Raw genomic sequence first — 27983 nt, forward strand, 5'->3', positions numbered from 1 at the left:
TTCATAAGTACGAGTTTTTTATGTACTTCAAAACAAAAGCTGTTCTTTGCTTTGTTGGCTTTTGAACCTCACAGATACAGTGTTTCAGTATTCACTGACTACATCTTTTTCCCTTGCTTGTAGAACTTCAGTAACACCAAAAATTATCTGCCTCCAGAAATGAAATCGTTTTTCACTCCTGGAAAAGTATGTTTTAAGAATGGTTTTAATTCTTATGTGGTAGTTTATTGTAGTTTGATTAATGGCGTAATTATGTTATTTTATATTTATTTAACATTGGTATGTTTTAAGTAAGAAAATTTAATTATTAGGTATCTTCCATTTACTAGTAAGAAATAGTTATATTTACTATATAGATGTAAGCTGAGATACATGAACTCATTTTTTTGCTTATAATAAAGCCCCTGGAGACTTTGATCTTTAAATATCTGTCCTATAATATCAGGATAAAAATCTTAAAGTGAAAAGGCATCTTATGTCCTTCCACAGCAAGAGTCTAATAATCTATTCTCATTGTTGAGTATACATTTGATTTGTTCTCACTTATATGTAAGCTTCAACATAACTAAGAAACTTGACTGTTTTGCTATCTATATAGTTTTTTATTTGTTCAAGTGATATCCAATTTATAATCCTTATTTTGCTTAAGAATACGCAAATTTTTTTCATGATTTGTATGTAAATACTTTGCCAGAGATGTTGTTTATGGTCCTTTAAATGTAAATTTCCTTTGGCTTTAATCAAATAGAAAGAGATATGCATTTTTCATTTCAGCCTAAAACAACCAATGTTCTAGGAGCTGTTAATAAGCCACTTTCATCAGCAGGCAAACAATCTCAGACAAAATCATCACGAATGGAAACTGTGAGCAATGCAAGCAGCAGCTCAAACCCAAGCTCTCCTGGAAGAATAAAAGGGAGGTAAGTACATAAGAAATATCTACTTTATATTTAAGGATTTCAGCAAGGCTATGAGATCTAAAATAATGTAACCCAAAACATTTAATGTTAGTGAGTGGGAATCAACACATGGCATTTAACATTGGTAGTCAGGTTCTCCATCTTAGCCTTTCATATTCTAGCTTTTGGGGTAATCCAATTGTCTAGCAGTTGTAAAACTTAAATTACTATACATCCTTCCAGTGGAATATACAGTCATTAAAAATGATTAGGTGGTAGCTAATATGAAAAGTTTCCACAATACATTATTGAGTGAAAAGACAAAGAGTAAGAAGAGTGTTATAGTATATATTTTTTTTGTATTTACATGTGCTTATATATGCACAGAAATTCTTTAGAAGAATATATTGCACTTTAATAGTGTTTATGTAATCTAGTATAGGAGAGAGATCATTTTATACTCTTTGGTATAATTTAAATTTCTTTTTAGTATGTACATGTATAAACTTTTGTTTGAAGAAAGCAAAAAGGAAACACATTTTATACTTTCTCTGGTTTTAGCATAGTGCTTAGTACATAATTTGTTAGCAGCAGAGACTTGTACAGGGCTAATTGCCACTGTTTATTGATTTTGCTAAGTTACTATGAAACACTATATGCTATCTTTTGCATTGTTCATAACCAATTAGTAAAGGAGGGAGGAGACATTCTAAAGTATCTTATCAATTCCTTGCAATGAATGTTTAAATGTTGTATAGCACAACAGAAATAGAACAAATTATATCTATAGCTCTTACTTTTGTAGATTCCTATATTAATGTATACTAGTGGTTTATACCTAGTGACTCTTCACCCATATCATTTGGACATTTTCTAATGAATATCCCCATACTTAAAATAACCAAAACATTTCCAGCAACTAATTTCTAAACTATTGGTTTTTTTCCTTGAATTCCTGGTTATAATAAAAAATGATCTAACTCACCTAGTCATCTAGACTGAGAGCATCAAAACTGTCTTTGACTCTCCCTGCTACTGAGTTTACCATTATGTTTTCCTACAGTGTTTTATACGTCTCTTTTCTGTTATCATTTCATTCATTCTCTTTAACTATTGTATTTGGCTATTTCCCTTTCTTATTCCTGTAGCTTTGTAGATCATATCACTGCTGGATATGCTTTTTTAAAAATGCTGCTGGTTTAAGGTTATTCCATTGCTCAGAAATCTTAATTGGCTCCCCTTGTTTGCTTTCAAGATAATGAATATTTTACCCTGTCCTCATCTCTCATTGTTACTCAAAACAAATGACTCCTAGTTTTCCTACTATACTTTTTCAATATACTTTGGTTAAACTTTGTTTCACCCTTTGACTAATCTTATTTAGTCATTTTTTCATTCAAATCCCATCTCTTCACTAGAACTCTTTCTAAGAGAATGAGCTAGGTGTGTTTGAGACAGTTTGGTTGGAGAGTAAGAATGAGAGAATAACGGTTAGAAATGAAGTTGAGAGGTAGCCAGATTATGTTTGGACTTAGTGAATGTAAGGAATTTGGATTTGAGTTTTAAATATGACTGGAAAATATTGTTGTGGAGTCTAGTGATCTAATTTGTCCTTTAAAGACTGCCCTGATTGTTTGGAGAATAGGGAGCTAGAATTGAGATAGAAAAACCAGTTAGGAGTCAGCTGATAGCCTTCTAGGAAAGGGATAAAGAGGGAGGAAGATGGTAAATAGTAAAATTTGGGGTTTATTTTGATGCTAGATCAAAGTGGACTTGCTTGATGGATTAGCTGTGAACAGTTAGGGAAAAGGAGGATTTGAGGGTGTATCCTGGCTTTTTGCCTGAATACCTATATAGATGATGGTGCCATTTACTGAGATGTAGAACCCTTAAGGAGGAGCAGGCTGTGCGTGCGTGTGTGCGTGCGGGCATCCGTGTGTGTGTGTGTGTGTGTGTGTGTGTGTGTGTGTGTGTGTGTGTGTGTGTTCGGGGAAAGTGGGGAAAACAGGAGTGTCCAAATAACTGTTTTGGTTGTGGTAAACTTCAGATGCCTGTTAGAAATTCAAGTGAGTGGGCAATTGCATATGTGAGTCTAGAGCTTGGTAGCTTCTTAGCCAGAGATTGAAACTCTGGATTCAGTAATGTTTAAATTGTTTTTAAAACCAGATAAGGATGAAATCACGCAGAACGGAAGATTAAACCTTTCTATCTGTGCATGAAAACATGTACTGTTAATTTATTTAACAAATATTTATTGGGTGCCTACTCTATGCCAAACACTGATGATCCATATGCTTTAGTATGCATTGTTAAATAAAATTGACAAAAGATCCATACTTACATTCTAGCAGGAGAAGGTAGTCAGTAGATAATAAATGTAATAACTTTTAGTGTATTAGAAGGTGTTAATGTAAAAAGGAAAAGTAAAATTATGGATGAGGGAGACGCAGCGGACAGGGCAGATTGTAATGTAGACCAATCTAACTTGCTAACAAGAAAAGTTTCAATTTACTTTATGTTCCCACTCCAAGATAGAATTTAGGTTTTAAATAGAATTAGAAAAAAAATAAATTTGATTTTTTTTTTTTTTTTAATTTTCCTTTTTTATTAAACGTGCTTCTTTGCTTGTTTTTTTGGTACTAAGTATGATAGAATAAAACCAAATACTTTTTGAATGGAATGAACCTTTATTTTATAAAGCTGCATTAGGGAACAGAAAAAGCTCTTAAGGTTATTTGATTGTAATAACAATTATAAATGTCTGTATTAAAAGGCTTGATAGTTCTGAAATGGATCACAGTGAAAATGAGGATTATACAATGTCTTCACCTTTGTCGGGGAAAAAAAGTGACAAGAGAGACGACTCTGATCTTGTAAGGGTGAGCTATTTGATTTTATAATTATTATAATTTTATTGTAAACAATAATTTTTACACTGAAATCAGTTAACATTACTCTCAAATTTGGCATGATTTTCTTTTGTTTGTTAATCCTCCCCAAGGATATTTTTTCCATTGATTTTTAGAGAGAGTGGAAAGGAAGGGGGGGGGGAGAAAGAAAGAAAGAGTGAAAGAAACATCTGAGTGAGAGAGAGACATCGATTGGTTGTCTCCCGCACTCACCTCAACTAGGGCAAGGATCAAACCTGCAACCTCAGGTACATGCCCTTGACCAGGAATGGAACCCCCAACCCTGACCCTTTGGTGCACCAGCTGACTGAGCCGCACAGGCCAGGGCAACAAGATTTTCGTTTAAAGGTATTAATTACAAATTTGAGTTTATGATTATCCTCTACCATGTAATTTAAGTATATTGAATTTCTTGTGTTTTTGTCATTCTACTAAGTAATCTTTTTTCTTTAGGTCTTTGGACTCTAACGTGCCAGTTCCATACTCAGGCTGCTTGTTTTGTTTGTTTTGTTTGCTTTTTTTTAAAACACTAAGTTTAGAATTAGCCTTAGAGAAAGTAAATAGAATGAGGGTCTTTAAAGGCTCCTCCATTTTAGTTGATTTCTCCATCCTTTAATTACTAAATAAGCTTCTAGTAAAGGTAGGAATTGCTACAGTTCTCATATGGTCCTTGTTTAGTTTTAAAAATCGTAATGATAGCTTGCATGACAGATAAAATTTATAAATATCATTTGAAGACAAAGGTGGTAGTTTTGGTGCAGATACAGAATACAGTTAAGTATTTCAACACAACCTGATGGCCTTAATTGGGCACATTTTGACTTTGTAGATTAGCTCTAAACGTTTTTTGAGTAACTGATTAGCTCTCTGAATCAGCTTCTTTATCTGTAAAATGTGGATACTTAGCTGGTAAGGTTTATCAGGGTAAATGAATTAGCCCAAATGAATTGTTACAAAGATTAATATTTTTATTAACAATTACCATAAAATAAAAGTTAATGTGTTTAAATCTCAGTTAATAGAGGTGGAAGGTTGTTAGTAAAATAATTACTTTTGCTTTCTCTGAAATACAGGGGTAGACAAAAGTAGGTTTATAGAAGGAGACAAATAATACAATAATTAATAAATAATAATACAAGAATAAACTGTTTCACATACTCACAACTGTAAACCTGTTCTTGCCCACCCCTGTATTACTGCCATTTGTCTTTTACTGGCCCAACATTATACATAGCCGAGAAGTTTATTTTCAGTTCTTTTCAAGTTTCGCCAGTAATTTATTTTGCCAGATTGTTTCTTTTTCCTCTTAAAAAAATTATAATTCCAAAATTCTTACTAAATCCTTACTATCTATTCTGTAAATTCTGGTTTTTATTGGCTGTTTAAAAATTTCAGCCAATCAGAATTAAAATTTGATTGCTTGGCCAGAAAGGAGTGCTGTTATCTGGATTTATAGAAGAGAATCCTTGAATTAGGAAAGGTATTTATGTCTTCTAATCCTACTTCTCATATTGTGCAAAAATTCCTTCATTATCATTTATGACCATTGGTTATCTGCTTGAAAATGCCTTAAGTGGAGGAGAGCTTCTAATTTCTTTCATTTATTGGAAACATCAACTAGTCCACCCATATCCATGTGGTGCTCCCTTTTATCCCCTCAAATTTGGGAAACATGGTTTTGATTAATTCTTAATATTTTGTTATTCTGTAAATTCCACATCTAGTTTTACCTTAGGAAGCAATGCAAAATACATTCTCTTGTTTTTCATTGAGCAGTTTTGAATTTCTGACCTTCTGAGATTTACTTGTATAATTATAATGCAGGCCTTTGGCTGTCCTTTGTGCAACATTGCATTCATTTTCAGAAGTACTAGAACCTTATTAACTTAATTTCAACTGAAATATACTCAAAAACGTGAGAGTTATGAGACAGAAGTTTAATACCAATAAATTATAGTGCAAGAATACTGCCTCCTTTGCCTACTACTAGTTTCACATTGATATTAAACTGCAAAGGAATTCTCCATATACATTTATATTCAAAATTTTAGTTTTTCAAGTAACACATGTTCCCCATTTCCTGCTCCTAACCTTAGTTTTATACTTCCTCTGCTCTTAAAACAATGCAGTGCAAAATGAGAAAGAAATTAGAGAATGTAATACCTTAGTAAACTAAATTATTTTATGGTATTCTCAAGAAAGCAGGCATTGGTTTCCTTTTTACCACCAACCTTCCCCAGAGCATAAAGGAAATAAACCACCCTTTCAAATCTTAGGACATCAAAATGAATTCTAGCATTTAAAATTGGAGGAGACACTTTAAATTTAGTTTTAATATTTTTTTTATTGTCCCATCTCTGAGTAACAACAGTTAATTTTTAATTAAAGTAAAAAAGAGAGAACTCATGGACATGGACAACAGTGTGGTGATTACAGGGGTGGAGGGGGGTAGGTGGACGTGGAAGAGGGCACGGGGGCATAAATAGTGATGGAAACCGATCATTCATAGGCCTTTTTTCCTTGGAATGCAAGGATAATTTAATGCTTCAAAAAATCTCTTAATGTGTTATAGCAGATCATGCCAAAGAAGACATAAATTTTAAAAGATGAACTCTTAATAAACTAATACAAAAAGGATACATGCTACAAGTTTCATCTATTTAAATTAGTAGTGAATGATTTATACATGTATCTGTATTTACAAATGTACATAGCTAACTTTACTCTGTTGATTTTACTTTATATTAGGTATACACTTTGGGGGAAGGGGATTGGCTTCACCACAATAACCACCACCACAACAAAATTAGATCTAAACATGACCTTAAAAAGAGAAAATTTCAAAACTGAGAAACATAGAAGACTTGAACAAAGAGAAGACATGCCTTGTTCCTTCATGGGAAAAATTAATTTAAAAGATGACAGTTTTGCCCTGGTCAGTGTGGCTCATTTGGTTGGGCATCGTCCCATGTACCAAAGGGTTGCCGGTTCAGTTCCCAGTCAGGGCACATGTACCAGTTGCTGGTCCCATCCCCGGTCAGGGGTGTGCAGGAGGCAGATGATCAATGTTACGCTCTCACTCTCTCCCTCTCCCTTTCTCTCTGTCTAAAAATTAATAAACTATTCTTTAAAAAAAAAGATGACAGTTTTTTTCCAAATGAATATATAATTATAAAAGTCTGGTGTGATTTTAAGTCCAGGTGGAAGAATAAATGGATACAAAAAAGAGGAGTAATAGATCAACCCAACCAGACACAAACATAGTTATAATTAGTAAAATATTGTGCTGTTGTTTTAATAGCCCCAAAACATTATTTTTTAAAACATAAAGAATAAAGGAAGCATTACAAATCAGTAATTTTGAAATAATTTAATGTCTCTTTGGGGGTGGGAATAGGAAAAAGCAATTTAGAACCTCATCTCACATCCTATTCTAAAACAAGATAAAACAATGTCTTGGTCTGACTGGGCTGCCATAACAAAATACCATAGACTGGGTAGCTTAAAACAACAGAAATTAATTTTCTCACATTTCTGAAGGTTGGAAAATTTAAGATCAAAGTGCTGACCAATTCAGTTCCTGGTGAGAGCTTTCTTCCTGGTTAGCAGATGGCCACCTTCTTGTTGTGTCTTTACATGGTGAAGAGAGACAGAGAGATACTCTCTTTCTGGGTGTCTCTTCTTATAAGGTCACTAATCCCATCATGAGGGACCCATCTCTCATGACCTCATCTCAACTGAAGTACTTCTTAAAGGCCCCATCTCCAAATACCATCACATTAGAGATTGTGTCTTCAACCAGTGAAGTTCTTGGAGACACAATTAAATCCATAACAAATAGAAAATAAAATTTTTAAATATGCAGAAGTGTAAAAGAATATAGATTAAAACACTAAGACTCTAGTAAACAAATGGGAAAGGCAAAATACCAATGACATAATTAGGCAGTTCACAAATAGGAAATGCACATGACTAATTAAACATACTTAAAAATTACAGGTAGATCATTTTTGTTTTCACTGGTTTTTAACAATGTCAACTGGTACAAACTTTGGAAGTTAACTTATTACTACAAACTTACATATTTGTGTGTTTTATGTTGTATGCGTGTATATAGAGAGCATTATACGTGTTCATACGTACTATTCCTCATTTCTTTGGAGAATTTTCTTGTTCTCCATCTGCTGGTAAATGCATAAATTCTCTGAATGTAGACTAGGATTTTATTTTAAATTTGAAAATAACTGATTTTTAAAATTATTTTTGTTGTTAGCAGTATCTTTGGGAAAAAGCAATATCTTTGATTTAGAACTGTGTTCAAAACTTTTAATAAATATGTTTCACTTTTATATTTTTCAATTTTCATTTATAAAACAAAAGTAGTTCTTTTATGCGCAAAGCATGATAATATAACATAGATGATATTTTATGTCTATATACGATGTGGTAAAATTAGAATTACTCAAATTGAGTATCAAAACATCCATTATACTTTAATATTCTTGTTTATTTTTCAAGCATTGAATTTAGAATGTTCTTATTATGAATTAGTTCTTCAGTAAAATTTAAGATTTAATAAAATACTGGTCTTGAGACATTTCCATTTGAGGCTCTCTAGCTTAAGTAAAAATAAAGAGTTACCCTCATCCCAGATCATTTTTTAAATTATAAAACTAATAATAAAAGCAAGTAAAGTTATGGTTCCGATGTATTGAAGAACTCTATACTTTATTTAGGTACATTTTTGTGACAAACGTGCGTAACAGATTTTTTTTGTTTGCTTCATTCAAAATATGTTTACTAACGATTTTAGACTTGAAATTGTGATTTTTATTCCTAGTCTGAATTGGACAAACCTAGAAGCCGGAAAAAAACACCTGCCATTGATTCAGAGGAGAAACTAGGTATGGATGACCTAACTAAGTTGGTACAAGAACAGAAACCTAAAGGCAGTCAGCGTGGACGGAAGAGAGGTCACACAACTTCAGAGTCAGATGAGCCACAGTGGCCTGAGGAAAAAAGGCTCAAAGAAGATATATTAGAAAATGAGGATGAACAGAATAGTCCACCAAAAAAAGGTAAAAGAGGCCGACCACCAAAACCTCTTGGTGGGGGAGGTACAACAAAAGAAGAGCCAACAATGAAAACTTCTAAAAAAGGAAGCAAAAAAAAATCTGGACCTTCAGTAACAGAAGAAGAAGAAGAAGAAGAAAGACAAAGTGGAAACACAGAACAGAAGTCAAAAAGCAAACAGCACCGAACTTCAAGGAGAGCACAACAGAGGTAAGTATGTGTAACCCTAAACTGCATATATTTAGTTACTATGTTATAAGTCATAATTTGATGCTATCCACATTTGGGTCTTCCCCAAAGCAGAGCAGAATCTCCCGAAACTAGTGCAGTTGAATCCACACAATCCATACCACAGAAAGGACGAGGAAGACCATCAAAAACGCCATCACCATCACAACCCAAAAAAAATGTGTAAGTTGTAAATAATGTTAAATTTCAAACCAATTTCAAATTATTTTGCAAAAGTTTATAAATTTTTAAGTATACATAGGGCTGCATTTAAATCCCATATATTTAGCCCTCATACATTAGGTAAGATAAAGTTTTTATAAAATTACCTAGGTGATTGATATTCCAATTAACCCTCTGGTAACTTCTGTACATTTTTACAGGTTTTAGGCAAATCTTTATGAATATCAAATAGTTTATTATTTCCAGTACAGACTTTATGGCACCTAAGGAGGTGATAATGTATTTTTTTATTATTAAATTTATTGGGGTGACTGGTCAATATATAAGTTTTGGGTGTGGGTTTCTGTGTTATAAGATCTGTATGTTGCTCTGTGTGCCCACCACCCAAAGTCATATCTTCTCCCATCACCATATATTATGACCCACTTTACTCTCCATCCCCTTCCCTCTGGCAACCACCACACTGCTATTTGTGTCCAAGAGTTACACTTTTATATCCCTTATATGAGTGAAATCATGGTTCTTAGCTTTTTCTGACTGACTTACTTCACTTAGTCTCAAGGTCCAACCATATTGTTGCAAATAGCAGTATTTCATCCTTTCTTATGGCTGAGGAGTATTCCACTGTGTATATGCGCCACATCTTTATTCAGTCCTCTATCACATGACACTTTGGTTGTTTTCATGCCTTGGCCACTGTGAATAATGCTGCAGTGAACATAGGGGTGCATATATCTTTCCAAACACGTTTTCAGGTTTTTTGAGTATATACCCAGGAGAAGGATTGCTGGGTCATATGGTAGCTCTATTCTTAATTTTTTGAAGAAAGCTCCAGACTGCTTTCCACAGTGGTTATACCAGTCTACATTCCCACCAGCAGTAAATGAGGGTTCCCTTTTCTCCCCAACCTTTCCAACACTTGTTATTGCTTGTCTTGTTGGTAATAGCCACTCTGACAGGTGTGAGGTTGTATCTCATTATAGTTTTGATTTGCATTTCCCTAATTGCTAGTCAGGTCAAACATCTTTTCATATATCTACTGACTGTTCGTGTGTCGTCTTGGGAGAGTTTTCTGTTCAGGCCCACTTTTTGATTGGGTTGTTTGTTTGGTATTGAGTTTTATGAGTTCTTTATATTTTGGAAATTAAACCTTTGTCAGAGCTACTGTTTGAAAATATCATCTCCTATCTGGTTGGCTGCCTCTTTGTTTTGTTGTCAGTTTCTTAGCTGTGCAGAAGCTATTTAGTTTGATAATAGTCCCATTCATTTATTTTTGCCTTTATTTCCCTTGCCTTTAGGGTCAAGTTCATAAAATGTTCTCTACGACCAAGGTCCATATGTTTGGTACCTATATTTTCTTCTGTGTAACTTACTGTTTTGAGCCTTCTATTTAGGTCTTTGATCCATTTTGAATTTTTGTACATGGGGACAAACTGTTATCCAGCTTCATTCTTTTGCATGTGGCTTTCCAGTTTTCCCAGCACCATTTATTGAAGAAACTGTCTTTACTCTGTTGTGGGTTTCTTGCTCCTTTGTTGAAAATTATCTGCTCATATAGATGTGGTTTTATATCTGGGCGCTCTATTCTGTTCCACTGATCTGTGTGCCTTTTTCTGTGCGAATACCATGCTGTTTTGATTATTGTAGCTCTCTAATATAATTGGAAGTCAGGTAACGTGATACCTCCAGCTTTGTTCTTTTTTCTCAGGATTGCTTTGGCTGTTTGTGGTTCCATACAAATCTGATGATTTCTCATCCTGTTTCTTTAAAAAATGACATTGGTGTTTTGATGGGGATTGCATTAAATCTGTATATTGCTTTTTGTAATATGGCCATTTTAACTATGTTGATTCTTCCAATCCATGAACACAGGATATTTTTCCATTTTCTTGTGTCTTTTTCAGTCTTTTTTAATAATGCTTTGTAATTTTCAGTACGTAGGTCTTTCATGTTGTTGTTTATTCCTAGATATTTTATTATTTTGGTTACAATTGCAAAAGGAATTGTTTTTCATTTCTTTTTCTGAAGTTTTGTTGTTAGTATATAGGAAGGCAATGGATTTTTATACATTGATTTTGTATCCTGCCTTTTTACTGTATTTGTTTATTGTTTCTAATAGTTTTTTGGTGGAATCTCTAGGGTTTTCTATATACAGAATCATGTTGTCTGCAAAAAGTGACAGTTTTACTTCTTCCTTCCCTATTTGGATGCCTTTTATTTCTTTTTCTTGCTTTATTGCTCTGGTTAGGACTTCCAGAACCATGTTGAATAAGAGTGGTGAGAATGGACATCCTTGTCTTGTTCTTGATCTTAGAGGAAAAGCTTTCAGTTTTTCACTATTGAATATGATATTAGCTGAGGATTTATCATGTATGGCCTTGATTATGTTAAGATACTTTACTTCTATTCCTATTTTATTGAGTGTTTTAATCATAAATGGATGTTATATCCTATTAAATGCTTTTTCTGCAACTATTGATAAGATCATATGATTTTTATCCTTCTGTTAATGTAGTAAATTACATTGATAATGTATTTTTAAATAATCACAGCATATTGATGTGGTTGCCTTATCATTCCACACTACAGTTTTTCTTCGTGTCTTTCCTTGGCAACTTTTTCAAAAAAATAGCTTTTATACTTTTGTTCTTATTCTTTGAACTGTGTAGAAAAGTAACAGGTGTTATTTTTCTTTAGTTACATCCATAGACATTATCACATGCTGATCTCAAGTTTTTGATGTCTTGATTTTGTTTGTTTTCTATTCAAATTAATACATCTATTATCCACATACAGATAATTTTGGATGGTCACACGGTCACATGTTTATATGAGAGTTACAGTAACAGATTTGTATCCAAATTTTTTTATGTGGCAGGAGCATCTGTGCTATAATTTGTAAATTTTGCACTTTTTTTTCTCAGTTATTGAAGTGGAAATCTGACTTTCATTAGTCAGACAATCACCAGTTTTTCTCAGAGTATTGCATAACTACATCAGTGGCTTGACTTCTCAGAGTTGCCAACACACTTTGATTAAATAGTTATCTTAGAAGTTTTTCCTATTCCTATGTATTCCACAGGAAGAGGAAAAGTTTCCTGAGTATCTAGCCAGTATTTCATGCTTTCTTCCATTTAATTTTTTCCTCAGGTAAAAAATTAAAAAGGTAAGTACAAGTTCTTGGCAGTTTCGTTATATTTTGATTCAACCATGGAAAATCATTAGGTTTAGAAAAAGAATTCTTAAGGAATATTAAATTCCCATGATTAATTTTATAACAATGAAATATAATGGCTCATGACATTAATTTGTTTATATTTGGGCATCATAAAATTAAGGGCTTAAATTATTATCATGTTCTCTCATAAAACCACACAAGTGGTCACATGAATGTTCTAAAACAAAGAAGTGTTTCTTTTAAAAACTCAATAGAGCCCTGGTCGGTGTGACTTAGTTTATTGGAGTGTCTGTCGTCTAGTACACCGAAGGGTTACGTACCTGGGTTTTCGGTTTGATCTCCGGTCAAGGCACATGTGGGAGGCAACCAGATGTTTCTCTCTCGCTCTCGCTCTTCCTTCCTTCCTCCCTCCCTCCCTTCCCCTCTCTAAAAACCAATGAGCATGTCTTTAGATGAGGATTAAAAAGAAATCAATACAGAGACTCTTTATTCTGTTTTGAGAGCCTATCTTCTCTTCACTAGGAAGCTTTGTTTTTAGAGATCATAAAACAACATGTTACATATGCCTGTTTTTCTTCTTCTGACCTCAGTGGAATTAAGAACCATTGTATTATTTTCTGTGTAATTCCTATATTTTCTTCTGTTAATTCTGTAAAACTGTATCAAGTTAAAAAAAAAAAAAAATGCTTGGAGAGATCCAACATATAGAGGTAGATTAGGTAAGTTACACTTACCTCCTCCCAGGACCAAACTGGAATTACAGCTAAATGATAGAGCAAACATCCCAAATAACCAAATGAAAACTATTTGAAGAGAAGTTTATCACCAAGGATTTACAGAAGAAGCCACATCAAGACTGGTAGGAAGGGCAGAGACCTGAAAAGGGCTGGCCCCCATTTCTCCTGGTTGCAGCTGAGGTTCCAGAGAGATATCTCAGCTGTGGGGATTTCCCCTTCAGCAGAGTAGGTTCTCAACCCCATGCCAGGCTCCCCAGCTTAGAGCAACAGAACCAGGTAGAGGAGCCCACATACATCTGGTTGTGAAAATCAGCAGGGATTCTCTCTGCCAGGGAGAGACTGGATTCTGCTAGAAACCCAGGCTCCCTCTTAAAGGGCCAGCCGTTCACCGTTGGCTCTGATGGAAGGAGGACATCTCAGAGATGACTAGAGTTGTGTGACTAGATGACTAGAAGAAGCCACAGTGATATATCACCTCATGCCTGTCAGAATGGCTTTCATCAGTAAGTCAACAAACAAGAAGTGTTGGTGAGGATGTGGAAGAAAAGGAAACCTTCATGTACTGTTGGTGGGAATGTAGATTGACACAGCCACTATTGAAGGTAGTATGGAGGGTACTCAAAAAAGTAAATATGGAACTGCCTTATGACCCAGGGATTCTACTTCTGGGTATTTATTCACAGAAACCCAAAGCACTAATTCAAAAGAATATATGCACCCCTAAGTTCATTGCCACATTGTTTACAATAGCCAGGATATGGAAGCAACCCATGGGCTCATGAAAAGATGAGTGGGTAAAAAACATATATATGCAGAATGGAATATTACTCTGCCATAAAAAAAGAAATCTTCCCATTTGCAAAAGCATGGATGGGCCTAGAGGGTATTATGCTCAGCGAAATAAGGCAGAGAAATACCATCTGATTTCACTTGTATGTGGAAACTAAAGAACAGAATAAGCGAACAAGGAAAGTGAAACAGACTCATAGACACAGAGATCAAACTGGTAGAGGGGTGAGAGGGGTTTTGGGGACTGGGTGGAAATGTCGAAGGGATTAAGAAGTGCAAATTGGAAGTATCAGAATAGTCAGGGGGATGTTGAGTATAGCATAGGGAATACAGTCAGTAATATTGCGTTAATTGTGTATGGTGCCAGACAGGTACTAGAAGTATTGGGGGGAAACACTTTGTACAGTATATGATTTTCTAGTCCTGGGGAGGGGAATGTCTGGCCCACAGAAACATTTGGTATGACCCTGCCAAGGAAACTGCAGGCGGGACTTGAAATTTGATAAATCTAGGAGCTTTCATAGCTAATTCTTAGTTGATAATTTTGTATGGCCCACAAATGATGTTATAAATACCCAAATGGCCCTTGGCAGCAAAAAGTTTCCCTACCCCTGGTAATCACTATGCTGTAAACCTGAAACCAATATAAAATAATACTGAGGTTAAACTGTAATGAAAAATTTTTTAAATAAATAAAATATCAAAAAATGCTTAGTTTTAGCATGGATTGAACAATACATCTTTTGGATTGCTTATAGAAGTGATAACAATATTCTTAATTTTGAAAAATAAATACCAGTAGGGGATACATATTATTAAATGGTGGTATCATATATTTTTGATTGCCTTGTATGTTTTAGAGAATACTAATTGCTAGGCAATATAGTGGCACAAAACACATGATTCTTTTCCTCATGGGACTTAACAATGTAAATGGGCATGTAGTTATAAAATAATCACACATAAATATGAATTCTGATTTTTTATATGTGCCATGCAGAAACAATTTAGGCTACTCTAAAAACGTAATAGGAGAGCTGGGAAGTCAGGAGAGTTTTCTCTTGGGAAAGTGACAAGTTGATTCCTTGAGAATAGTAGTAATTAGACTGATAGTGTGTAGGGAGAGGAACATTATAGGTGGAGGGGTCACTGTATTTGAGGGTTATGAAGTGGGAAAAATCTTGTCAAAATCAGAGAGTTGAAGGATGGCAAGGGTTTGCTGGATTGTAGTTGTGGGGAATTGGGGAGAGAAAGAGATTGGAATGAGGAGGCTGGCAAGGACTGTGTGCAGGACCTTATGTACTGTGTTAAGAGATTTACATAATTACTCTGAGTATAGTAGGTAGCTATCCAGCGGGAGTGACATCAGCTATGCTTGTATTTTTAAACGATTATTTTGTTAAGAGAAGAACCAAGAAATGAGAATGTTTTGGAAATATATAGTAGCAATGGAGGTAGAGTGAACTGAATGGATTTGAGATTTCTTTAGAAATCGAATCTGTAGGGCCAGATAAAGTGTAGTGTACTGTTAAGGAAGATACAAATGCCTTTTACTAGTTGGGAAAGATTTTTTTAAAAAAAACAGAGTTTGAGTTATGTTTTTGATTCCTTTATGGTGTTGGTCTCAGTCACACGTATTTTTGTTACTTGATAGATCTTTGTATGTAAGATTCTAGGATTAACACTTGTTTACAGTTCAGAAGATAAGAAAAATATTTCTGCCCTGGCCAGTGTGGCTCAACTGGTTGGGCGTTGTCAGTGTACCAAAAGGTTTCCAGTTTACCAAGCCGGTGTGGCTCAGTGGTTGAGCATCAACCCATGAACCAGGAGGTCACACACGGTTCAATTCCCGGTCAGGACACATGCCTGGGTTTCAGGCTCGATCCCCAATAGGAGGCATGCAGGGGGGCAGCCGATTAGTGACTCTCATCATTGATGTTTCTATCTCTACCTCTCCCTCTCCCTCTCCCTTCCTCTCTCTGAAATCAAAAAAATAGATTTTTTTTTTTTTATAAAAGATCGCCAATTCAATTCCCTCTCCCTCATTCTCTTCAAATCAATAAAAATATTTCTTTAAAGAAAAATATTTCCTTCTTATAAGATAATTGAGGATAAAAATGATAATCTGAGAATTCATGAAATATATAAAGCATTCCCTCTAATGAGGTGTAATCTTAAAGATCAGAATGTTCATTGTATTTTACATGTGTTTTACTCTAGCCGTGTAGGACGCTCCAAACAAGCAGCTACTAAAGAAAATGACTCAAGTGAAGAAGTAGATGTGTTTCAGGGTAGCTCTCCTGTTGATGATATTCCACAGGAAGAAACAGAAGAAGAGGAAGTTTCTACAGTAAATGTATGTGTTTATTAAAGTGCCATGTGTGACAGTATGGAATATAGAAATAGGATTGGTAAATATTTGTTCACATCTTTTTAGCACTTGATGTTACTTGTAATTTTAAATATTTATATTTTTTCTTCATTAGTTTGTAGCATTCTTTTATCTGCCAGCTTGTATAATGCAGAAGGTATCTTTTATAGAAACTTGAAACTAAGAATAATGGATGTAGCCTAGTGAAAGTGCAAATGTCAGGTTTAAACTGAATGTAAAGAAGAACAAGTGCCAGTATGATACTCACACTTCAGGCATTTTTGTACCTTGACTTGAGAGTGCTGATATTTGTTAAATATACTATTATTTATGTTTCATTTTTGTTTGAGTTTCAAAGTAGAAACTAGAAGTTAGTCAACCATATAGAATAAAGTCCTATTTTTAATTAAAATCAGCCTTTGGAATTCATAAAATTGGTAATAGACACTTCCTTTTCTTTTTTTTAATTTATCTTTATTGTTGAAAGTATTACAGGTATCCCATTTTTTTCCCCCCTAATGGATTCCCTCCACTTCGCTCCCACCCCCTCCACAGGCCTTTGACACTTCTTTTTAAACGTAGGAATGTGGTGCTTCTTGGGATACTTGTTTTATTTTTTAAGGAATGAGTTGTTTTGCCAGTTAACACATCTCAGATATTTCAGTTTGGAAGAAAGATAGTTAAACGGTTAAGTAAGAGCTGTTCTCTTGATAACACTAATTCTGAATTTTTGGATGACCTGAGCCAGCCATCTTATATAAGAAACCTGTGTTCTGTGATCAAGTCCCAGAGTTGATCCTCGCTTCTCTGTCCTACTTAAAATATAATCAGCTCTTCAATATGCAGCAGGATGGGTTAACACCACAGAAAAATATGCTGCATTGTGGTCTCAGACTAGCTGGGCTTGTTTCTTACACAAATTTTTGGGGGGATGTAAAAATAAGGCGAAAGAGTCTCCGATATTTTCATCAGTGAAAAACTATATCAATTAAATTAAAATACTGTCCTTTTTATATTCCTCTTGATTTTTGTTTTGTTTTAAATGGTTTGTTTCTCCGCCTTTTGAAAGTGCTACTTGTTTATTTTTCTTTTCTTTACAAGTTTTCTTTTTTTTTCAAATATGTTTTTATTGATTTCAGAAAGAGGAAGGGAAAGAGAGATAGAAACATCAATGATGAGAGTCATTGATCTTCTGGCTGCACTCCCCCTACTGGGGATGGACCTGCAACCTGGGCATGTGCTGTCGCCTGGAATCAGACCATGATCTCCTGGTTCACAGGTCGATGCTCAACCACTGAGCCTTGCCAGCTGGGCATATTCCTCTTGTTTTTTTGAACAGAGTCTTGTGCTTTCATTAGCCATTGCCAGTTAATAGGAAAGTGTCTGAATTTTAGCTTACTTACATGTATTTGAGAGTTGTTAGGATCTAAACTCAATATATTCCCAGAAAGACAGCTGTAAGCCCAAGTTCATAAGTATCAAATGTTTTCTTTTACCACAGAAATATAAGTAAAAAGATACTTGCAATTGTTTTACTTGCTGTCAGCATTGACTTCTGTTCATTTCTTTTTAAAGTTATTAAATAGAGAAGTAATAATTTTTCTCTTGCTATTCTGGGAAAAGCTATTTATGAACATTCAAATATTATATAGGTCTAAATAAGTGATGCCAAGGCAGCAAGTTAAAATAGGAGAAAGGTTTCAAGGAAAGAAAAGCAAAGAAAATCAGGACCAAGTAAGAATAATGATTGGTTAAAATATAATTATTATTATTGCTGTGTCTAATAAATGTGTACTCATTTTAATTAAGCATCTGGTGATTTTTCTTTTAAGGTACGGCGGAGAAGTTCTAAAAGAGAAAGGCGATGAATTAAAGTAATTAATTTCTGTGTGAACACTCTCAAAACATTTTTCATCAAGTTTGAGGCTGAGTAAAACCTTTGATGCACAAAATGGGACTGCTGAAGAGTGGACAGTTGGACCTTACTTTGATGACCTCATGTATTTGTGGTCACACACTTTAGCCATACGCATGGTGATAACATTGACTATGGAGTCTTGTGAAAGTGTAATTTGCGATGGCTGTGTAGAAATAAACTAAAGAAGAAACTTGTAAATATTTTTTTTCTTTTTTTTAATGTTTCTGATTTCTAACGTGCTTGTATAGCTTTTATCTGTGGCTTTAAACTGACAGTACCCAACTGTTTATTGGATCTATTGATTTGAAAAGAGTTTGTTAGGATAGATCTTAAGCAGTCATCTGTCAGTGTTTGTATTTGTATACTCTGCAGTTTTACTGTGAAAAAACATTTTTTCAACAAATGGTGTCATTTTCTTGATGTCACTATTTGTTGGAGAGTTTAAATGGTCTCTTTCCCTTGTGTATCTTACTTAGTGTTTACTCCTAGGCACCCTTAATCTTCAGAGGTGCTAAATCATCTGCCATTACACCTGAACAATGCCTCTGATGGGAGGAAACTACACAAATTGTGAGATACTCCTGAAGTTGTTTGATTATTTTACGCCTCAGTATTGGCCCCAGAATTTTCTGGCCTTTTATGGCAATGAAAATTTTAAGAAGAGAGATTTAAAATATTTTAATTTTAAAGAATGTGTTATAAAATAATGTACTGAATTCTTTATCCCATTTTATCACCCCTTTTCAGTTCTTGTTAATCTACTGTATCAATAAAATTCTGTAATTTGAATTAGTTTTTAATAGTCTAGAATGTTATTGTGTATAGATATTTCCTCTTGAACATGATGTTCAGAAAATGCAAATTATTACACTATAATATAAAACTGATATATACACATTAGAAAAGTTGCAGTTCTTCATAACAATGTAAAGGTAATCAGAAAGAAAAAAATTTTATTGATGCAGTGTGTCTTTATAAAGCTGTTCTTGAAAGCAAGTGTTTTGTATTTTATAGTGAGTTGCATGTTTATGAAAAAATGCTAAATCGGAATGTGCTCTTTTCTGTAAATTCATATTTAGTCATAGTATATGATAGATTGCCCCATAACATAGTTTTTCATCAAGAGTTTATTATTGTACTTTATTTTGGAGCCAAAAACATTGTTTTGGGAGGGAAGGACAGAGTCGGAGTGATATATCCAACTACATGAGCTACTGTAGATATTACAGTCTTATGAACTTTTAAATGAAATTCTACTTTGTCCTGATTGGGAGACGTGGAAATTTATTTGGATTTAGAGATGATCTTTTTTCTTTTTCTTTATTATAATCTGCAGAATTATAGAAACGAATTACATAAGGCAGTATACTTTTACAGTTTTATAAACTGTATTTTGAACCAAAACTTACAGGTTATTATTTAATGCCTAGCTAAATTCATTTTAGTATTTCGGGTGCTGTTCTTTTCTTTTTTCATGGTTAACATAAGAAATAAAATCATATTCTAACTTATTAAATTTATCACATTGAATAATGATGGAGCATATTCATATGGCACACCATTATGTTTAAGGTATATTTCCAAGATTGGTGATAATAGATGGGGGATATAATAAAGAAACTATTTTGGAAAATGACATTTTACTATTTTCCAATGTATATCACAATTGATGTGATTATTATTTTTCTTAGAGATTTCTTCATGTTAATGAAACTGCCTTTTACTTTTAAAAAAATGTTTTGACTTGTGTCTTAATCTCTCAGTATTTAGCTATTCTTTATTTACAACAGTACTGACACCAGTGATTATGGGAGGCTGCTATATATCAAGGCAGCTAATGTTGGACCAAGATGCATTGGTTTTTAAACATTTCATTAGCTCAGTTCACCCAAACACACTGTATCTCTTTTATCAGTTCAAAGGCATGTGTATAAATCTATAAAATAATAAGGGATAGCTTTGTATTTTTGTCACTGACTAAACTACACCAGAAATGTTTATGGAAGTATATCTTTAAGACCATTTTATAAAACAACAACAAAAAAATTGTGGAGGATTTTTATTTGCATGATCATAATTAAGCAGATTTTATTGTACATTAATTCTGTACATCATTTCACAAAAATGTTCATTGTAGATTTTGTTCAATGCCAATGAGCCTGTGATTTTATTATGTGTCTGTTCCCTTTTTGGGAGGATTATGATGTAAATTTTCCATCTTTCTGTAGAAAAATAGGTGCAATAATTATCAAAGTTTTGATGTCCTGAATCTTCATCTTAGGGGATTATCTTATTATGTTTAAACTTAACATTTCATATACTAACATTTGGAGAGCCACATTCTATAACTAAAGTAAAATTAAGTATATATAAAATATTAATTGCTAACAATGGTTAGCAAGCTCTTCAGTGGTAATGTTCATTTTGAAATATGTACTGTATAAAATTAAGAAAATATTTAACTCACTGTAACAAGTTCCATTATGAAAATCTTGTGATTCTTCAGTGAGGTTATCTTGCTGCACTCTGTAGCAAATCCATTTAATCTACATTATAATAATATTTCTTGCTGCAGTGCAACAGGAAGCTTTTTCAGTGATCTCCACTGTATATGTAAATTACAAATGTGGCTGTAAAACTTGTTCCAGGTATTAAAGGTTAAATTACTTTCTGTATCATCTTACAACTTGTAAGTATGATTTTTTAAGATTTCCTTTTTGCCCACTTGAAAAATGTCAGGAATTTAAGAATTTGTTTAACTTAGGCATATCTCCCTTACCATATAGTATTATGTCACCATAATGAACAATTGGTATTTAGATAAATAACCAACTTTCAGACACAGTTTTGGATTTTCTGTGAAGTTGAATAAACATGAAAGCTACTATATAATTGTATTCTTTTATTTATGTCACTATATATTTAAATATGTTTACTTAATGGAAAAAGGCAAATTCTGATGATTTTTCATTTTGGAGCCTTTGTTTTATGAAGAGAAAATAATATTTCCCAGTAACATTTTTTCAAACTTTTTGTTTAAACTTCTCATGCAAAATCCTGGCTGACAGAGATTTACTAAGTACTGTTTAAGCTAAAGAATTGCATAACTGAAGAAAATAAATGTATAATATAAACTTAAAAGTAAGCACTAAGAAAAGTTGCTAGTGGCAGTTTTATTAATTTATTCAGCAAATATTTATTGAGTGCCTACTATGTGTTAGGCTAGTAATAATGAATAAAGTTTGATCAAGATAGAATAAGCCCCCTGAGAATAAGAAAACATATGTCAGACTGAAAAGTTTGGAGGAAAGGTTATTTTATTTACACTGAAGCTATGTTATTCAGTACATACAATCTAAGATATCTTTTTGATGAAGTGACATTTTTATAATTTTAAAATGTCACTTGATATCTATATGAATATTTCATGCCTACTTTGTCTGATAATATAGCCATACTAGGTTTTTTTTAGCTATTGATTGCATGAGAAAATTTTTATGTCCTTTTATTTTCAACAAATGAATTGTTTGTTCTCATGTTTAAAATGTGTTGTGTAAACATTTTATACTTTGGTCTTGTTCTTTTATCTAATCTTAGAATCGTTCTCTCTTTTTTAATCCTCACCTGAAGACATTTTTCCATTGCTTGTAGATAGAGTGTGGGGGGGGGAGCCATCAGTGTGAGAGAAACACATGGATTGGTTGTCTTCTGCAAGCACCCTGACCAGGCTGAGGGTCGAGCCTACAACTGAGGTATGTGCGCTTGACTGGGAATTGAACCCCAGCACTTGTCAGTCTGTGGACTGATGCTATAACCACTGAGCCAAACCAGCCAGGGCAGAATCTTCTTTAATTAGACTGTTTAAACTATTTACTTTTGCTATAATTATTGGTATTGTAGGTTTTAAACCTACCTACCATCTTGCTATCTTTCTTTTCTCAGTCTTTTTTTTTTTTTAAATATATCTTTATTAATTTCAGAGAGAGGAAAGGAGAGGGAGAGAGAGAGAAACATCAATGATGAGAGAGTCATTGATCGAGCCCACAACCTGGGCATGTGCCCTTACGGGAATCGAACCCTGATCGCCTGGATCCTAGGTCGATGCTCAACCGCTGAGCCATGCCCGGCCGGGCTCTTTTTCCAGTCTTTATTCATATTTTTTTTTCCCACTTTCTTATGGCTCACTAAAATGCTGCTTACTATTTTATCTCTTCTGTTAGCTGTTTAGTTATGCCTAATTGTATTTTTTGTTTTTATAGTGGTTACCCTACAGATTATGTTTGGCTTATTATAGTCTGTATTATATTAGTGCTTTTACCACCTCTTGAACAATGCAAGAATTTTAAAACAGTTCAACTCCATTTGCTGCCTCTACTCTTTGTGCTATAGCTATATATTTTGTGATTATAAATGTCATGATATTGTTTCTTTAAATACTGTTTTTTCTCTCTGTGCTTTTTTTTTTTTTTTTTTGGATAGTTTTGTGCTTCCATCATAATTTATTTCCCTTCAACATAAAGAACATCTTTTAGTATTACATACAGTGCAGGTCTGGTGGCAGTTAACTCATAGTCAGATTTTGAAGGGCATTTTTATTGGCTATAAAAATCTATATTGGCAATTTTGTCTGTTGAGCAATTTAAAAGTAGTCATTCTATTTTTCTTCTGGTTTTCATATTTTCTGTTGCAAAGTGAGCCAAAAACCTTCTTGCTGTTTGTAGATAAATTTTTCTGGCTACTTTTAGGATTTTATCTTTGTTTTAAACAGCTTGGCCATGATGAACGTACTTATGGTTCTTATCATTTTATTTATCTTGCTTGGGGTTTGCTGAGCTCTTGAATCTGTGTATTGATGTATTCCATCAGTTTTGAAAAATTCTTGGCCATTATCTTTTCACATGACTTCTACTCTATTATTGCTTCTCTCTTTCTCACACTTCATTGTAAATATACTGTTTGTGTCCCATGTGCTTTTTATTTTCTCCATTCTTTCCACTCTTTTTTTCTCTTTGTGCTTCGTTCTGATACTTCTATTAAACCCATCTTCAGATTTATCGATCCTGCCTTCTGCCATGTCCAATTTTCCATTTAACCCATACAATTAGTTAATTTCAAATATGGTATTTTTTAGTTTTAGAATATCTAATTATATAGATTTTATTTCTCTGTTGAAGTCTCCATCTTTTTACTTGTTTTAAATATAGGTGACACAGGTTTGAATTCTGTAACTCCAACATCTGAATCATTTCTGGATCTGATTCTGTTGCCTGATTTTTATTTTTTTGATTATCAGTCACATTTGTCCAGTCGTATTTCTTTCTCCCTCTATGTAGGCCTTGCAGTTTTTTTCTTTTATCCAGGACAGTGTGTTTAAAAGAACCGAATAATTGAAGTTGATGATGTGATCCCCCCTCCCCCCCGAGGAGGGGATTTGCCTTATTTTCTATTAGGCATTAGAGGGATTGATCACTTCAGTCCATGGAATTAGGTTTGGGTTTCAGCTTTAGTTAGACTTAGTCTACACATTTTAAAAGACTTCAGGGTAAGACTTGTGTTATATGACAGACTTTTAGCACAACAAGGCTACATCCAGCCTAGTCTCAGCAGGAAGGCTGTTTTATATAGAATAGCCAAAGAAGGTTCTTTGGGAAGAGAACATAAGAGTATGGACTTTAATTAAGTGAGGGATCAAGACATATGCATGCCTGAGGGAAAAGTATCATAGGCAGAGGGAAGAGCATGTACAAAAGTCTTTAAGGAAGAATGAACTTTGAGTGCATCAGGGATTTCAAGAAGGCTAAGATTTCTGGAGTGAAAGTGACCAAGGGATAAAGAGATAGGAAAGGAATTCAGAAGATAGCAGAGCCAGAATATATCTGTATACCTCTTGGAAGTTTCGCTCAAAATTTGATGGGAATCCATTTTAGGGTTTTGAGTAGTGTCAAGAGCTTTTTTTTTTTTAACTTTTAAAAATTGGATTCAACATGTTCAAAACTGAAGGCATTACCTTTCCAAATTGATCATCTTCATATATCTGAAAATGCAAATAAATGTAGAAATTGCTCTTGACGCCTCACCCCCATTTCATGTCCTATTGAATTTACCTCCTGATTATTCCTGGAGCTTTTTTTTTAATTACTTTTTTAAATTAAATTTATTGGGGTGACATTGGTTAAATAAGATCATATAGGTTTCAAGTGTACATTTCTCTGATACATGATCTGTGTATAGTGCATTATGCACCCATCACCATATATTTGGCCCCCTTTACCACCCCCCACCCCTTTCCCTCTGGTAACCACCATACACTGCTGTCTGTCCATGAGTTTCAGTTTTATATCCCACGTATGAGTGAAATTATATGATGATTAGCTTTTTCTGACTAACTTATTTTGCTTAGCATAATATTCTGGAAGGTCCATCCATGTTGTTGCAAATGGCAGTATTTCATCTTTTCTTATGGCTGAGTAGTATTCCATAGTATATATGTATCACAGAAGATGTGGTTTCAGTTTTTTTTCACCAATGTAATCACCTTTAAATTCTCGTAATTTCTTTGCCTCTGGTTTGCTGACATTTACTCTTGCTTGACCTCAAACTCATGTTCACAGTGAAACTACACAATTGTGAAATAGTGATCTCATGTATCTCCAGCAACAGCAGCCAACAATAACAATATAAACCCTACAACACTGTTAACAGTTTACCATTGCATTTAGGATAGCGTACACTACAAAGTTCTGCATCTTTGGTCACTTCTGTCTTGCTAGTTCCTTCTTCATCACCTGTGCCAGCTACACTATTCTTTTAGTCCCTTGTACCTAGTTACCAAAGGTGTAAGCTATTAGAGTGCATATAAAGGTATATAGACATTTGAAGGACAAAGCATATTCTGTAAGCTATGCCTGGAGCACTCTTCCTCTGTAGTTGTTTCCTACTCATACTATGTGTGAGAATTTTCCCCAAGGATGCCTTTCTTGATTGTCAATGAACAGGACAAACCCCACAGTTATTTGCCCTCTTAGCTCACCTCTCTCACTAGCACTTAGCACAGTCCCACTGCCTCCAGCATAGTCAACTACATGAAGACACAGATGGTATTTGTTTTTGTTTACTAGTTTATCTCTAATACTCAGCACATAGTACTGAAAAATATTAAATAAACCAAATTAATGACATCATTAAAAGATAGATAAATAACACCTTATGAAGGAACCTGATGATTTGTTGTGCCAGATACCTTCCTAAAAACTTTACATATATTATCTCATGTAGTACTCCCTGTAGGCCTGTGGTAATTGATGGCACTTCCTTTAACATGCCCCGGAACCAAGGACCAGAGATGGTTTACGCATGGTTCCTCATAGATGAATTGGTAGCTGAAGATTTGATCAGATGTTTTATTTCAAAGCCGTATTCTTTTTGTACTCACCTCAGATAGTAATCATCAAATCAACATTGAACAAATATTAATACATTTTAAAATAGTAGTGATAATAATTCTGAAATTGTGTTGAGATTTCCTAGTCAAGAGGATGAGCATAATATTGACCACATTTCATTGGATGCTCTGCTACCTGTTTCCCTGTTACTTCCCATTGTGAGAAACATGTATTATGAACATTTTACAAATCTAGATTTGCCCAGAGTTCACAAAGTAGAACCAATCAGAACTGATGGTCTTAAATAATACACCATTGATTTGGACTAGAATTCAAATAACTTAGTTAAATCAAAACTGCTATTTATTGAAAGTATATAAAATTCTTCAGACTGAGATTTTAGGAAGTGATGGATAAAAATGTAAATATTTGTTACATAATTTAAATTCTTGAGCTAATTAGTTTAACTGGGTTCACTATATAGTCTGCATTAAGCCCCTTGGGTGCCTATGCTTACCATGTATAAAAATCCTGGGAGAGGTGGAAATACTGTTAGCACTGTTTAGATGGTATATGAATGTTTGGGGGTTGGGTGCATACCAGATTAGGTTCATTTGGTAACTGATAGCTTGGCTGAAGTGGAGAACCTTTTGAGTTATGGGGAGATTTCCTTGCAAAAGTAGTTCTGAAGACCATTGTGTAGGGCTTTCAATTCCAAAGCCAGCTAAGGGTGTTACTGACAATGGCTTTTTCTGAAGAATGAAGATAATGAACCTATAACTTTTAACATGGCAGCTTTTAAAGAATAAATAGAAAGGAGATAGAAACTACACATTCAGAGCAAAATATGAAAATAACCCCTCAGTTCACTAGATAAGGGTTTTAGTCTGTCACTTTCTCACTTATGTATACCTGTATATAGGGTGTCCCCCAAAAAATTATACACATTTTAACAGCTGACAGCTCAATTTTGAAAATGAAATGTATATTAATGAACACTGCCCTTATAATTATTCAAAGTGTGTGTATATGTTTATTTGGGACACCCTATATCTTTTGTGCAAGTAGAATCACACTGTACCTTTCTACAGTTTGTCCTCCTCTTAATGTTCCTGCACCGCTATCAGCACCAGTGAGTTTATCTTGCCCTTTTAACAGCTGCATAACACCCATTATATAGGCATATGCCATAATTAGTCACTGTTCTATGGGTGGATATGTAGGTTATTTACTTTTCCACTTTTACAACAATGCAGTAAATGATCCCTCGCATATGTGTTTGTGCTGGAGTGCCACATTCCCTGTCAGGAACAGATTCCTATGCAGAGAATTGTGGAGTTCCTTTAAATTATAAATTCTGCCAAATTGCTTTCCAAAAAGTCCACCAATTAATGCTGTTTTTAATTTTTGTCAATTTAGTGGATACAAAATTACTTTTTCATTTTCATTTCTTCAATTACAAATGAAACAGCATTGTTGCATGTTTCCATTTTGATTTGCTATTTCTAGTCTATGAGTTATTTGTTCATATACTTTGCCCATTTTTCTCTTTAGTAGTTTGTCTTTTTATTGTTTTTATCTCTGGGTACAAAAGGATGGGTTATAGACTTTAGCCATACTGTGTTAACATTTAATTTCTTACAAAAAGTTACTGCAGTTTTTGGCTAGCATATATGCTAAAAGTGGGTTTACTATCTTTCTACGAGCTCTTTACCTGTTCTCACATTATTCTCATGTTAAATATGTGGAAGATATCTTGTAGTGATTTTTTAAAAATAGTACCTTCTATCATATCCAGAAATTTTTCCTCTTTTTGAGTTTCAAGTCTATCAGTATTTTTCATTATGGCTTCTGGGTTTTGTGCTTACAAGATTTTGAAAGTATTGTCCTGTTTCTTCTAATACACTTTTCCTACATTAAATCACAATTCATCTGGAGACTATTTTTGTATTTTGTGTGTGATTGTGCTCTAAATTTTCTCCTAAGTGTATAATTATTTTTGTTTTAATTTTATTATTGTTTAAAATATTACAGATGTCCCTTTTTCTCCCCAGTGACCCGTTCCACCCTGTTCCTTCCCCTTCCCCAGTCCCTCTCCCCATCATTGTCCATGTCCTTGGGTTGTGTATATATGCACATAAATTCTTTGGTTACTCTCTCCCCATCCACCCACCCACCCTCCTCCATCCCTCTGACATTCATCAGTCTCATCTATGCTTCCATGTCATTGAATCTATTCTGTTCATCAGTTTATTAAGTTCTTTAGATTCCACGTATAAGCGAGATCACGTGATATTTGCCTTTCGCTGCCTGGCT

General features: G+C 34.1%; 1 protein-coding gene across 6 annotated transcripts in view; it reads left to right on the forward strand.

Annotated features, from left to right (window-relative positions):
• The window catches only part of PDS5B (PDS5 cohesin associated factor B), a 169630-nt gene extending 148459 nt beyond the window's left edge, over window positions 1-21171 (forward strand). The window contains exons 29-35 of one of the 6 annotated variants that reach the window (XM_081127300.1): window positions 124-186; window positions 775-920; window positions 3673-3772; window positions 8649-9091; window positions 9182-9292; window positions 16217-16352; window positions 18200-21171. In XM_081127300.1, the coding sequence (XP_080983426.1) occupies window positions 124-186; window positions 775-920; window positions 3673-3772; window positions 8649-9091; window positions 9182-9292; window positions 16217-16352; window positions 18200-18235 (1035 nt within the window). In that variant the 3' untranslated portion in view covers window positions 18236-21171. Of the gene's footprint in view, window positions 1-123; window positions 187-774; window positions 921-3672; window positions 3779-8648; window positions 9092-9181; window positions 9293-16216; window positions 16353-18199 lie in introns of all 6 variants that reach the window. The other 5 variants (XM_081127299.1, XM_081127295.1, XM_081127296.1 and 2 more) reach the window with 5 other exon arrangements.
• The last annotated feature ends 6812 nt before the right edge of the window (window positions 21172-27983 follow it).

Source organism: Miniopterus schreibersii (genome assembly GCF_964146895.1).
Source record: "Miniopterus schreibersii genome assembly, chromosome: 2".
In the NCBI taxonomy this organism is placed as follows: Eukaryota; Metazoa; Chordata; class Mammalia; order Chiroptera; family Miniopteridae; genus Miniopterus; species Miniopterus schreibersii.